At 56.1% G+C, this 13,926-nt stretch overlaps 6 protein-coding genes across 6 annotated transcripts; 3 read left to right on the top strand and 3 right to left on the bottom strand.

Annotated features, from left to right (window-relative positions):
* Positions 1 to 108: 108 nt before the first annotated feature.
* Positions 109 to 2,862, bottom strand: PHSY_002176 (hypothetical protein; the record flags this gene model as incomplete). The annotated part of the gene is made up of 1 exon (XM_012332800.1): positions 109 to 2,862. The coding sequence occupies one exon, from the start codon at positions 2,860 to 2,862 to the stop codon at positions 109 to 111; it is 2,754 nt and encodes a 917-aa protein (XP_012188190.1).
* Positions 2,863 to 3,116: 254 nt separating this feature from the next.
* PHSY_002175 (actin) lies at positions 3,117 to 4,907 on the top strand (the record flags this gene model as incomplete). Its single annotated transcript, XM_012332799.1, has 1 exon — positions 3,117 to 4,907. One exon carries the CDS (start codon positions 3,117 to 3,119, stop codon positions 4,905 to 4,907), a length of 1,791 nt encoding a protein of 596 aa, XP_012188189.1.
* A 347-nt stretch (positions 4,908 to 5,254) lies between these two features.
* Positions 5,255 to 6,333, bottom strand: PHSY_002174 (L-xylulose reductase; the record flags this gene model as incomplete). The annotated part of the gene is made up of 2 exons (XM_012332798.1): positions 5,255 to 5,976; positions 6,270 to 6,333. The coding sequence occupies 2 exons, from the start codon at positions 6,331 to 6,333 to the stop codon at positions 5,255 to 5,257; spliced, it is 786 nt and encodes a 261-aa protein (XP_012188188.1).
* Positions 6,334 to 8,689: 2,356 nt separating this feature from the next.
* Positions 8,690 to 9,376, top strand: PHSY_002173 (myosin class II heavy chain; the record flags this gene model as incomplete). Its single annotated transcript, XM_012332797.1, has 1 exon — positions 8,690 to 9,376. The coding sequence occupies one exon, from the start codon at positions 8,690 to 8,692 to the stop codon at positions 9,374 to 9,376; it is 687 nt and encodes a 228-aa protein (XP_012188187.1).
* Positions 9,377 to 9,463: 87 nt separating this feature from the next.
* Positions 9,464 to 11,828, bottom strand: PHSY_002172 (hypothetical protein; the record flags this gene model as incomplete). Its single annotated transcript, XM_012332796.1, has 5 exons — positions 9,464 to 9,641; positions 9,726 to 9,915; positions 9,996 to 10,048; positions 10,229 to 10,330; positions 11,767 to 11,828. 5 exons carry the CDS (start codon positions 11,826 to 11,828, stop codon positions 9,464 to 9,466), a joined length of 585 nt encoding a protein of 194 aa, XP_012188186.1.
* A 155-nt stretch (positions 11,829 to 11,983) lies between these two features.
* Positions 11,984 to 13,915, top strand: PHSY_002171 (glycoside hydrolase; the record flags this gene model as incomplete). Its single annotated transcript, XM_012332795.1, has 1 exon — positions 11,984 to 13,915. The coding sequence occupies one exon, from the start codon at positions 11,984 to 11,986 to the stop codon at positions 13,913 to 13,915; it is 1,932 nt and encodes a 643-aa protein (XP_012188185.1).
* Between the last annotated feature and the right edge of the window lie 11 nt (positions 13,916 to 13,926).

Genomic DNA, 13,926 nt, shown 5'->3' with positions numbered 1-13,926 from the left:
TACGAACGCACATGTTTGACACAATTGCGAAGATCCTTCGTGCACACACGAACCATACTCCCAACAAAAAAGATCGACTGCGAATGCACTGCATTAAGAAAAAAGCTTCTACGTCGTCCACAGAACAGCATTTCCATCCGCGCCCGCCGAGAACAACCACGGCTGACTGGGATGCCACTTGACATCCAACACGCCCAAACCATTCCTCACCTCGTGGCCCCTCAACACCTTCAACGGCACCAATACCAGGTTCTCGCCGTAATCCGCGCCGACCTTGGCGTAGAACAGCTGCAGCGTTCCATCATCGCTCGCATCAGCGACGAGGTTCCAGCTGGTGCTGAAGTGCACCGCACGCACGGCCTTGGCGTGGTACTTCAACACCTTGTACGGGCGCGAGGAGAGATCCAGGTCGAACCAGGCGAGCTTCTTGTCGTAACTTCCCACCATCAGATGGTCGCCCGAGGGGTGCACGTCGAGCGTGGAGATCCACTTGAAGCCGGACTGGAGCGTCTTGACGAGCGACTGCGCCATGAGGTCGTACACGCGGATGTAGCGTTGCGTAGCGACAAACACCCACGGCTTGGTCGGGTGGAAGACGAGCTTCTGCACAGACGATCCCTTCGACGCTTTGCGGAAGGGCGACTGCGATCGGTGTTTGGAGAGCTGGTGGATGAGCAAACCTGCCGAGCCGGCGGCCGAGTCGGGGCATACGGTGGCAAAGTAGTCGCCCTTGCTGTGCCACACGACGGTCTTGAGGTTGTTCGCCGAGGAGGAGGTGATGTTGAGATGCATAGCGACACCAGAGCGACGTTCGGGTTCCGAGGGGCGCGTCCAGGCGACCGGCGAGCGAGCATCCGGTTTGCTGGGCATCGACGTCGCAGCGGCAGAGGTGGCGTAGAGGAACGACGCGGTCGAGGTGGCCGTAGAGCCGCTCGCAGAGGAGGCAGACTTGGAAGAGATGGCGTTGGCCGAGGTCTTGGCATAGTTCTGCGTCTGAGGTGGTGCGATAATAGCGACACGGCCGTGGACAGCAGCGGCAAAGAGAGAGTAGTTCTTGGTGGGGCACCAGGCGATCGAGTGGACGGCGGAACGTTCTGCCTTTGGCATTCCCTCGCACACATCCCACGATGCGGTACATCTTCCGATGGCTACATCCCACAGTCTCGCCCTTCCATCGTCGCCACCGGTCAAGAGCCAGTTGCCCGTCGGGTCTACCGACAAACAACGCACCCTTCCGCCATCTGGGTGAGCATACACGACGCTGGTGGTGGTAGGGAACGGTCTGAGCTCCCTAGGCGAAGGCAGCTTGGGCAACAGGTTCTCCGGGTTGTGGATGTCCAGCTTCTTGCGCATCATCCTCGGCGCTAGGTAGAGATCCAAACATCGTTCAAATCGCTCCTGCACAAAGTTTTGGTATGCACCGACGTGGCGCAACGAATCGTGCTTGGACGGCAGGTAGTTTTGTTTGCGATCTTCGGGCTCGGCTTCCTGCCAGTCCTTTTGCTCTTGGTCGTTGAAGAGATACTCTGCAGGCGGGTTGTAGGATTCGGCGTGGCCGGGAAGCGTGAGCTTGGGCGCAGCCATGACGGCCCATGGGCTGCGTGTGTCGTTCTCGTCGGCGTCAGCCCAAATGTTGTAGAATTTAGGCTTGGTGTCCTTCTTGGCAGCTGCACCGGGCACGATTCGGCCGTCGCGAATGGCACGGACGATCTTCATGACCTTCTTGTGCTCCCACTTACTCGGCACGAAGCGTGACTTGGGTTCGGGTCGACCAGTGAGTGCCGTCTGCATGACCTTGTCCTCGCCTGTGAACCAATCGACATAATCCTCGTATGGGTCATAGGCGTCATCTGGGATCTCGGCGTTCTGAAGTTTGCGAATGATGGCGAGCTCCTCGTCGCTCAATCGCACATCCTGGCCTGTGGAGTTGTCGCGGGCCGAGAACCAAGCCTCTCCGTCGCCGTCGACGGTATCGAGGAACTTCTCGAGTTCGTCTTTGGTTGCTGGCTTCATGACTTTGCGGCCGTTGATGTCGTAGCCAATGTGTGGGAGGTCGTCGTACCATTCGAGTGGTACGTTGCCGATCTTGTTTTCGGCATCCTCGGTGCTGCTATCCGAGTCGTAGCCGGCTTCGATTTCAGGGTAGACTCGCTTCATCTCGCCTGTGATCTCGCTTCGCTTGAACACACCTTTGGCCGAGCCGTCGGGGTTGCGTACGCGCAGATCGAAGGCTTGCGCTGCTTGGGACCGAGGGATGCCGAGCTTGTTTGTTGCGGAGAGGGAGCCGGATTGCTCGTCTGGCTTGGACGCATAGCGCGACATCATGCGTGAGAGCTCCTCATCGATGCTGGTCTGGGAAGCGTCGCTGCGAGCGGCAAAGGCGGAAGCACGCTCGTCTTCGTCTGCTGAGTCGTACGCGAAGTCACCCTCGTCGGCGTCATTGTCAAAGTCGGAGTTGTCGATGTCGGACGAGTTGTAGCCTTCCTCGGAAGAGTCGCCCTCTTCCGCTTGTCTATCTCTCAGCTGTGTTGATTCCTCCTCTTCGTCATCCTCTTCTTCGTCCTCGTCCTCCGCAGCTTCGTCCTCGCTCGCTTCGAGATCGATTTCTGGAAACTCGTCATGTTCATCGTCGTCCGAGGCATCGACATCACCTTGATCGGATTCCAAGTCAAGCTCGCCTGATTCTTCATCGTCTGATGCGCCAAGCTCGAGCTGAAGCGCCTTGGCCTTGCCCTTGCTGGCGATAGGTGCTGTTGTCTTGGATGTTGAAGTCGTGGTTGAGGCAAGGGGCAAATTGCGCTTCCTCTTTGAAGCGCCGTTGCGCGCCGAAGCCGCCGAGCTGGCTGAAGATGGTCTGACCATCCTTGCAATTCCTCCTCGTTGCCTCGACTGCGACGGTGAGAAGATTATCGACAAGAAGTGAAGTGTGATGGAAGTCGAAGAAGCGTCGGAAGCTGAGAATGTTGAGAATGTGCGCCTTCTGCTCAGGGTTCACTGAACTTTTTTTTGAGAAGAAAGCGATTTTTCGCTTTGAGCTTTTTCGAAATTTTTGCCATTGCAGCCAAGCGGAAAGCAAAACAGTGTGGAGTCGAGCTCACCTGCTCCCACTCGGCCGGATGGAAGAAGAGCGCTCGCCTCTCTACAGTATCGCGTCGCGAGATTCAGAGATTTGCCCTGAGCGTCGCTGCGAACCATCTCCATCCAAGGCGACATCATCACCCTCACTTTCACCCGCACCTTGCATCGCATCATCACCTTCCGTACTCCTCGTTCCGAAGGATTCACCACGCTACGAAGCACATCACATCGCAATGCCAGGCGTCTATGGAGGCGACGAGATCAATGCTCTCGTCATCGATGCAGGTCACTCTTCCAGCCGTGTCGGTTGGGCAGGCGAGGACGCACCTCGAGTAGTCGTGCCCTCCTACTACGGACACACCTCCATCACCGACGAAGCCATCGCCGAACTTGAATCGCAAGCTGCATTCTCTGCTGCATCTTCCTCCACCATTGCGCCCGCAGCCGATGGTGACGAGTCCATGGCCGACGGCGAAGGTGCATCTACACCCAACGGCAACAGCGACGCCGCCGCCACAGAGGAAGCCTCCGACAACCGACTCAACCAAGCACGTGCGAAATCCGCCAGCAAGACGCTCCGCTTCTCCGTCGATCGCGAAAAGAAACGTCGTCGATTCGTCGGCGACAACGACCTCAACCTCTACCGACTCGATTTCGACATTGCACCCATCTTTGACGACGACGGCATCCTCTCCGACACATCCGCATTCGCACAGCTGTGCTCGTTCGGTCTCGACTCGCTCTCGTGCGATGCACGCGAACATCCCCTGTTGCTCACCGAACCGGCGTGGAATGCCCGCGAATCGAGGGAGAAGCTCACCGAGTTGGCGTTCGAGACGTTGGGTAGTCCGGCGTTCTACCTGGCCAACAGATCCGTGCTGAGCAGCTTTGCGGCGGGAAAGCCTAGCAGCTTGGTGATCGATGTTGGCAGCACGAGCGTTTCCACCATCCCCATCGTCGACGGGTTCATCCTTCGAAAGGGCATTCACAGGCACAACAACGGTGGAGATGCGATCAACCGCGCATTGCTCTACAGCCTGCACCACGGTCGAGGAACCACGTTCGGTGGAGTGACACCGCAGTATCTCATCAAGAGTCGATCCTCTGTCGACCCTGGTGCTGCTGCCAACGTCGTGTTGAGGCAAGACCGCGTCACGGGTGCTACGCCTTCCTTCCGCAACTACCACGTCAACCGCGTCGTCAACGAATTCAAGGAGAGCGTAGCGCAGGTGCTCGAGGTACCTTGGGACGATCAGCAGGCGCAGTTCCGAAGCGGAAGGATGTACGAGTTCCCCGACGGCTACAACGATGCCTTTGGTGCGGAGCGACTGCGAGCTTCCGAATTGCTCTTCACCCCTGGGCTGTGGAACGGTGTTTCCTCCAGCGAAAGCTTCGGTTCCGTCCTTCATCCTTCTTCCACCGCTTCCTCTGACGCTAGCAATGGAGGCGCTGCTGGTGGTGTTGGCAACGGTGAACCAGCTGCCAGCGTGGCTGGCGGGAAAGCTGCTGTAGGACTGGCTGATATGGTCCTGTCTTCGATCAACGCTGTCGATGTTGACTCGCGTCCCAGTCTCTTCGGCAACATTGTTCTGGTCGGTGGAAGTTCGCTCATCCAAGGGTTGTCGGATAGGTTGAGCTACGAACTCGGTGTTAGAGCTCCCAATCAGAAGGTCAAGATCCACTCGCCGGGAAACACCACTGAACGCAGACACTCTTCTTGGTTGGGCGGAAGCATCTTGGCTAGTCTGGGAACGTTCCACCAGCTCTGGATCTCGAAACAGGAGTATGAAGAACATGGAGCTGCCATCGTTCACGCTCGATGCAAGTAGCCGTCGCACCGAAATCACATGTACTCTAGTCACCCTTGCTTCTCAATCACAGTATGCACTTTGCACTCAAACGTTTGTGACGACTATTCTATCTACTGAGACTGAAGCGAGATTTCGGACAGTCTTCTCTCGGTGTGCGGAGGTTCGTTCTCGCATCGAAGTTTTTCGGCCCGCATCCGAACTCGCATCACTGCGTTCCCGAACTCCTGCGCTCCCTGTGCTTTCGCCGTTACCACTCTCGCGCTTGTTTCTCACGACACACGAAGGTCCCTTTCTAAACAGGATCGAATGGTATTGCATTTTCAACGATTGACCTCGCAGACGTTTGCTTGACTGCGCGTGACAATTTACCAGATGGTGAAACCACCGTCGGGGCGAAGAACCGAACCAGTCATGTACGACGACTTGTCGCTCAACAGCAGAACGGCAGGCTCGGCCTGCTCGTGAGGCTCAGAGAAGCGGCCGAGAGGGATGCTGTTGGCCTGGAAGTCGCGGATGCTCTTGTCCATGCCGCTCGTCTGCTCCGTGTTGCAGAATCCGGGCTCGAGAATGTTGACGCGGATACCGTGGGTGGCCCACTCGGCGGCGAGGCACTTGCCGAGGTTGGTGACGGCACCCTTGGACGAGTTGTAGAACACCTGAGTCAAAGGGTCGTTGAGGCCCTTCTGGTTGTAGATCTCCGAAGACATGGACGAGGTGATGACGATCGAGCCCTTCTTGTAGCCAGACTCGATCCAGAGCTGAGCAGCAGCCTTGGCAGTGTTGAAGACACCGAGGACGTTGGTGTCGTAGACGTAGCGGAAGTCATCCGAGGTCAGTTCGACGGCGGGCTTGACAACCGAGACACCGGCGTTGGCAACGAGACCAGTGACCTGACCCAACTCGTCCTGAGCCTGCTTGAGGGTCTTCTTTACCAAAGCATCGTCACCGACGTCGCACTGGTAGGCCTTGACCTTGGTGCCAAACTTCTTGGCGACCTCCTCGGCAGCCTCCTGCGCCTTGGGGTGCGAGCGGTAGAGGATGGCGACGTTGGCACCAGCGGCAGCCACGGCTTCGCTGATAGCGAGACCTGCAAGTTCGAAAACGTGCCAAGGGAAGCAGAGATCACAAGACGGTCCAGAAAGTGCGATGGGAAGTCGAACGATTCGGGTAAAGAAAGCAAGATCGGAAGAGTATGGTCAGTTATTCGCTGCTGAATCGGCTAGATTTTGGCTCGCTAACGCTCTTGTGAGCAACCTTTCGACCTCTTGCGGCAGAAATGGATTGCTCGAAAAGCGCAGGGGACCCGCAGCTATCTACGCCTGCTCCGCGACGAAGAACTCGGAGCAGCGTAGGCAGCCACTGACGACGACAGAAACTTACCGATACCACGGTTACCGCCAGTGACGACGACGGTCTGTCCCTTGAGGTCGATGACGAAAGGCATTGTTCCGGAAAGATGCTTGTTAGTGAGGGGAGATGAGGGATGAAAGTTTGAGTATCGAGGAGCGGATGGTGGTGATGGGCGGATGGAGAGAAGGAGACAAGCGGAATGAAGGGATGCGTACGCGATATATACAGTAGAGAGGGCGGGCAACTTGTTCTCTCAGCTCAAGGCTTTGTGATCCGACAGGGTCGAGCGAGCCTCACAAGCCTCAACCGAGATCCAGCTCGTGGGAAAGCCACCAAACGAACGGCGAGGAACGAGGATCGGAACAGTCATTCGCTGCAGGCGGTGCTGATCTGTCAGTGAATCTTTAGGAGGCCTTGCCGGAAAGACAGATGCGAAGTTGGAAGCGGCTAAGTCGATTGTCTCTGGGTTGGCCTGAGCGTCGCCGAGGCGCTGATTCATTGGGAAAGAAAGAAATGCGTGACCTCGTCACTGGATCGGTGGACTGCAGTCTTAGATTGCATTTTCCTGGTTCGTGACATGTCCACTTGGCCTCCGTCCTTCTGGATCGCGCACAATCAAGCTCAAACCTAGCCACTCGAGTTGCTCAGCTCACTTCTGTTGGAGCTGTCGAGCTCGACATTCTGGACACCGAACACAAGACACACTTGATGGAACTGAATCTGACCCGATCCACCTTTCATAGCCTTGGAATCTCTGTTGTCCGATTGTCTCGTCGAGGAGCGCTCTCCTGTCAACTGATTGTCGGAGAAGTCACGATTGCAGTGGGGAGTTGGGCTTGGCGCTGCTGACGCCCTCTCACACAACGCGCTGTGGGGAGTGAAGAGAGGGTGGAGGCATGTGACGAGCGCGGACGTGCATAATGACGCACGGAGCCAGCAAGGCAGTCAGCAAATTGCAGGTCCGTCGCTGTAGCAGAAATCGATCCCGAACTCCCTTCTCGAATGGATCGGGAAGCGCGTCGCGACACAGCTCCTCACACCTGCCGATCTTGCTCGGTGCTTGCATCACCACTGCAAGCCTCTTCGAGATTCTTCTCTGCACGACGCCAACACGACTCGCAAGGTCGGATCGTCATATCCGAAGATGATATTGACCAGACGATTGGGGCGATCGGGCTTCTGGTCATCTCCGGTCGTCCACGTTGACTCAAGAGGCGGGATATTGCCCTGGGTCAGAGTTAGCGCTGCTCGCCGTCAAAAGCCTCCGAGTCCGGTCTAGAGGCAGGTCAAAGTAACTCGGAAAGCTTGTCTTGTTATGCGTTAGGACGACACGCGGCACAGATCCATTTGCCCAGTTGAACAGAAGCAGGGTTCACGGATGTTACCAGGGCTGTCCCAGTCGGTACCTGATTTCCAGTCATCTTCTCTGTGCAACCCGAGTTGCGGGGAGTGCTGAAGCTCGAAGGCGACGTCGCTCGCTCTTACACGGCGGGTATGGCCCGAGTTGCGAGGCAATCTGTAGATCTCAATGACAGTAACCAAACCTTTTCCTACATACCCTTGAGAGGGGCGCGCAAGACGGAGGCATCGAGAAACCTCTTCGCTACCACGCGGTTGGTGACGCAGCCTCGACCCTCGCTTGTAGAAGACGATCACAAATTCTGCGATGAGCGAGGTTGCCAAGCTATCTTGATCACGGTCATCAGCGTCCCGTCCGCCCTGTCTGGCCTTTTCGGGGAATTTTATAAAATAGCCTGGAGCGGGTCGCTTCTGTTTCCCTGTCTCGGATTTTGAACGTGTTTGTAGAGCTAGCCCAGCTAGCGAGCTGCGAGATGGCTGTGTGTACGCCTCTCTAGCTCGGCGCGAGAAGAAAGGCTCAAGTGTTTCGCTACTCAGGATACGGAGTACAGTGTATCCGTCATAGCGCTTTGCCACCGCCAAGATGACCAATTTTTCAGGCGCTGCTTAGCCGTCATACAAAGGTCTTTCCGATCTCGCCGCGCTCCAAGACGCTTGGCGGCCCTCGCCAGCTCTCGTCGATGGCCTCTCTCGTCTCACCCTCACCTGACTCTGACTTCGATCCTCTTATCTAGCCAAGAGAAAGGTTTGCCATCGCGTTGCACTCGCTTCCCCACAGACCAAGGATCTCACCTCCATCGCAAGACAGACTCACGACTTTCGCTACTTCCTCACATTAGCATCTCGACTTCGTACTTATATCTCACCAGAACCTGTGGTCTTTTCGATCTGCCACCTGCATAGTACGACCGACATCCGCCACTTCGCAGTTGGACTAGTTCCAAAAACTTCACTGCATCGCCCTACCTCCATTCAAAACCCGCCGGCGACTCGACTTTGCACACCTCAATCGCAAATTTCCATCATTCGCATCTTGATCCAAAAGTCTCTGCCAGCTCACCTTTGGCCCGTGCCTTCATCACACTCTCATAATGGGCTACGAGACAGACTCGATCTCGACCCAGACCCGCGGGTTCTCCGACGAGCCCCAGGTCGCACCACCAAAGAAGCCCTTCTACCGCAGAGGAGGCTTTTGGTGTCTAGTCGTCTTCCTCTGCGTCTGCGCAGCTGTCATTCCACCCCTCGTCGTCTTCCGCGATCGACTCGGCACCTCGACCAAATCACCGTTCGCTGATCCACCATTCTGGAATGGTACTGGTCCCAACGACAACCCCTTCGGCACTTGCTTCACCATGGAAGCGACCGCCTTCCAGCCAAATTGGAAGGAGGAGCAGACAACGACGTGGTGTGGCGCGCAGTTCAACCGATCGTCACCCATCTTTTCGCTTCCGCTGCTCAACATGTCGGCTGCTGTCGGGTCGAATCAACGCGTTACGCACGATGTCGATCAACAACTCTGGAACAACATGACGCGCAACTGGTGCGGTGCCGAAGCAAAGATCAGGGGACCAGCTGGAGAGTTTACCGCTTTCTTTGGTGACGCCAACATTTGGAGAAGTGTCGACTTGAACATGGCGCTTTACGAAACCATCAAGGGCGTGCCAAACGGTACTTACAGCGATCCAGACCAGGCCCGTTGGATGGACGGAGTACGCGTCTGCTTTACCGGTGGCAGGATTGATGTCTCGCAAGGCTACCCATTCTCGTATCCTCTGTGAGCGCGCGGGCCGTAGAGATCTTCCGACGATAGATTGTATCATAGATTGTCCTTTTGCATTTGCATTGTTCGAAGCAACATGTTTCGTCTACTCGAGGCCATATCTTCTGACGTGCAGCACGTCGGTGGGCAACATCGAGGGAGGGTTGAGGAACTTCCACATGGGGTTGAGCAATTCGCCGGTGATTTGAGCCATCTCGAGCTTCCAGCTGGAGACGCCGAAGTGCATGTCGATGCTAACTGCTGGTGTGTCGTACAGGTACACTCTGCGAAAAGAAGCAAGGAATGTGAGTGTCAGTGTCGCTAAGCTCGAAAGAAGGAAGAGAACATTGAGACCGGGGTGATCTTACTGGTTGTACGAAGCAACAGGAGCCAGCGTGTTGTTGCTGTTCGCTGACGAAGTGGTATCGCAGCCGGTCCATTGCGACTGGAAGCCGTCTCCCCAGAAAGGGTCCATGCGGAGTGTGCCGTTGATCGGGTTGATGGAGAAGTTTCCGTGTTGCCATAGGAGAAGGGCTGTCACGCATTGTGGGTCCGTAGCTATAGTAAGGGCGAGGGAGAAAAAGGTGTCAGATTCGGTGTATGCGGGACGTGTAGGGGTTGTGCGCGAGAGCACTTACGATCGTTCGACCATTGGAAGAGACTCTCTTCCCAAAAGCCGTCCTTGGTGAAGCTGAACGAGTGACCTGCTGAACGAGGGACGGTGAACTGCTGCGAACGGGGGTTCCAGAATCCCTGTTTACCAACACGCCGATTCAAGATGTGTTCAAAGTCAGCTTAGTACTCTTGTGGTGATGACATGCCTCGTGTGCGGGTGAGAGACTTACAGGACCGGTGCGTACAGCACCACTACCAGAACTCCATGTGCCTGCGAGATCCTCCAGTAGTTGGTCGAATTGGCCGGTGGACTGTGCTGCTGCCAGAGCGATCAGCGTAGCGATGAGCAACAGCAGTGCTGGGAGATGTGGGAGCATGCTGAATTAGGCTCGATGGGGGAGGTGTGATGGTGATTAGGACGGTGCGAGATGTATTCAGGAGCTTGTGAGGGTTGCAGTCAGACGAAGGAACGCAAGAATGTGAAGCCCCAGGCGAGCAGGTGCGGAAGAGGGCTGGCCCGATAACGATCCGCAGGGTGCGGCAACTTCTGCGACCAGACGACTGTTGCAGCCCACACAGTATCGCAAGCAGACTAGGGGTGCTAAGTCACAGTTCGAGCGAGCGCGAGGGGATGCATTCCGACGAGCTGCTACCGCGAGCAGGAAAACAATGGGAGCTGCACGACGCTTTCTCACTCAAGCTTGCATTGCGCAGTTTCATCCGCCACCACCGAGATTTTGGTGTGCATTGTCCGTCACCCTCCGCGAGGTCCGTTCCGCATCGGAGGGACGAGACGTTAGCAGCAGCAAGAGTGTCGATCTTCTCATAGACACATCAAGTCGCCGACACAGAGTTGCGGGATGGCCGAAGGAGCCTTAGAAGCAGATTGTGACTAATGAGACGAAGCGGCGTCGATAAAGGTGAAGCTGCTTTCTGGCTGCGAGCGAGCCTAGCCGAGCGATCAGGCGTGTGCTTTCGGTTGTCCGAGGGTAAAGTTTCTGCGTTCCTGCGGGAACAACGGAAAGAAAAGCTGGCCGCTGGCAAAGTGCGGAAGCAGGTCGGTGGTCGGCGCGGGCGGCTCAACTTTTTTCTTCGCTGGACCGAAAAATGTGCAGCGGCTCGGTGTTGGTTTCACTGCGGTGTGCCTGTGCAGATCATTGTGGCACCAAATTTGTCTTGGCATGCATGTTCCTCGCATGTCAAACAGGGCGCCTGCGCTAGCGCGTCGAGACCGCGATCCTCTTCGCAGAAAATGTACCATTGACCGGCTGCTCTGTCTTCTGTGTCCCCCTCGGCTAGCGTCCGGCTTTCCGAAGACTGTGTGAGTGTGAGGAGCTGCCGAGGTGTCGTGCTCACTTTGTCTTTGTTTCTGCGTTGCGCGAACCGTGTGATCTCGAATGCAGCATGCAAGTCCGAGTCCGCGATGAGAAAGGAATGTACAGCGGTGCGGGTCGGTGTTGGAAGGCCGCAAAACCGCATGGTATCAATCCTGCGGCTACGGTCCTCCCACTGCACCGTGCAAGGAGTACGAACCTTCCTGCCGGCTTGCGCAGTGCCAACTCAGCTCTGTGCCCAATCACCACAATCACGGTGACTTTATCAAAATGAGCAGGACGCTTCGAGACCTGATGGTCGTCTCCTTCGTGCGCCACCGGTCAATTGTGTGAAGTTCCCGCATCCCTATAGATTAGCCCGTGCTTGACAATTGATGTGCTGTCTGGCCGCCGCGTCGCCTTGGTGGGTTAGCTGGTGCGGGTCGGTGGGTTTGCAGACTTCTTCGCTATGCTCGCTTACCTGCCGTCCAAGTTCAACCTTTTGCTTCGATCATCTCTCTCATCTTGCCGCACCACCATCATAGCTCCGCTCCTCACTGTCTTTACAGAGCAGCTCAAGACTAGATCACCACACGCCCACATTCTCAGCCGCTGCAGTTACACGGTATCAGCCTATCTCGCCGCAGTCTCCCAGTACTCTTCATTTCGCTTCACAGTCACGTATTCCCGGCGAAAACATGAATCGCGACGACGATGCTATCGATAGAGCGGGTCTGCTGTCATCAGACAACGAACGAGAGGTTGGCAGCTACTCGAGACCATTCCGAAGAGATCCTTCGCCCAATGTGTTGCATTCCAACATTGTCCAGCCCGGCAAAGGCACCAGCACACTTCATTCCTACTCGACCGGGTCGCAATCCACCCATAATGGCATGGCGACGCCCAGATTCCTGGGTGCCTATCGTGGATCATCAGCAAACTCCGAGTCGGATTTGAGCGTCCACTCATCCTCCCAGTTCAGCTATGCTAGCAACGGCGAAAAAGCTGCATTCGCTGCCAAGGCTGGAGCGGCTCCCCTGGGCTCCAACTTTGAAGATGACGAAGATGACTGGCTCCACGACCCTAAAGCCAAGAGCAGGGCAAGCGGCGATTCCTTCGCTTCCATGCGAGGAATCTTGAACGTAGGCACTCTGCTCCTCATCGGGTTGTGTCTCCTAATGCTCTTTCTCGGATACCCTGTCATCATCCAGCTTCGCAAGAATCACGCAGACGGTACCGGCTCCTCATCCCTCTCCACCACCAACACCTTCACCACGTTCCCTACGCAGATGAAGCGCGGCTTGATCGACCAAGAGACGCCACAGACAGCCTACCAGCGCACTTCGCCCACCGACAATTCCGGCTGGCATCTCGTCTTCAGCGATGAGTTCAACACTCCCGGACGCACCTTCTGGCCGGGCGACGATCCCTTCTTCGAAGCGTTTGATGGTTACTATGCAGGAACGAGGGACTACGAGTTCTATACGCCGGAAGCCATCAATACCACGGACGACGGCAAACTTCAGATATCTTTCGAGGAGAAGGAGATCAAGAATCTGAATTTCCGTTCGGGCATGTTACAAAGCTGGAACAAGGCCTGCTTCACAGGAGGCTACCTCGAAATCAGAGCGCAATTGCCAGGCGCTCCTGACACCGCCGGCTTCTGGCCCGGTCTATGGTTGATGGGTAACCTCGGCCGACCAGGATATAATGGCGTGAATGAAGGCATCTGGCCGTATTCGTACGCTGGCTGCGACACTGGTGCGTTACCGAACCAGACCTGGATCAACGGTACAGGTCCCCAACATGCTATCTACGCAAACGGAGAATTCTCCTACCAGGTCAACCACAAGCTTTCGTATCTGCCAGGATTGCGCTTCCCCGCCTGTACCTGTCCAGGTGAGGACCATCCTGGCCCAAACAACAACGTCGCGCGCAGCAGCCCAGAGCTCGATATGCTCGAGGCCACGATCGGAGCAAAAGGCGGACAGTCCTCTCAGTCGCTCCAAGTAGCGCCTTTCGACGTTGACTACTTTTACAACAATGTCTCTGGAACGGATTACATCGTCCATGACACGGACACCACCAAAATCAACGGCTACCACGGAAACGAGCTGCAAGAATCGGTGTCTGCGCTTGCTGCAATTCCTGATCGAGCTTATCAGAGGTCTCCAAACGCGGACTTTGTCAACTTCGCGGTCGAGTGGGAGCCGGACATGAATGGCGACGGTAAAGGATTGGATGGCGAAAGTGAGGCATACATCACGTGGTTGATTGATGACAAGCCCACCTGGACGTTGAAGGCAAGCGCATTGACTGGGGTCCCGGAGTTGGATATCAGCAGAAGATTAATCCCAAGGGAAGCCATGTCGATGATTCTCAACCTTGGCATGGCTTACAACTTCCAGCCTCCGAATTGGAGGACTCTGGAGTTCCCGGGCACGTTGAAGATCGACTACGTACGCATGTACCAGCGGGATGGGCGCCCGGACCGTGTTACTTGCGATCCGAAGGACTTCCCTACCAGAAAGTATATCGAGAGGCACCAGGATATCTACCAGAATGTCAACATCACCACCTGGCCTAAGGATCGCCTTCCAAAGAATAGGTTGACCCACCCTCAATGCTGATCTTGCTGGCA

This window comes from Pseudozyma hubeiensis, assembly GCF_000403515.1.
Source record: "Pseudozyma hubeiensis SY62 DNA, scaffold: PHS22, whole genome shotgun sequence".
NCBI lineage: Eukaryota > Fungi > Basidiomycota > Ustilaginomycetes > Ustilaginales > Ustilaginaceae > Pseudozyma > Pseudozyma hubeiensis.
The sequence above is the reverse complement of the archived record's forward strand: the minus strand, read 5'-3'. Positions and strand labels throughout refer to the sequence as shown.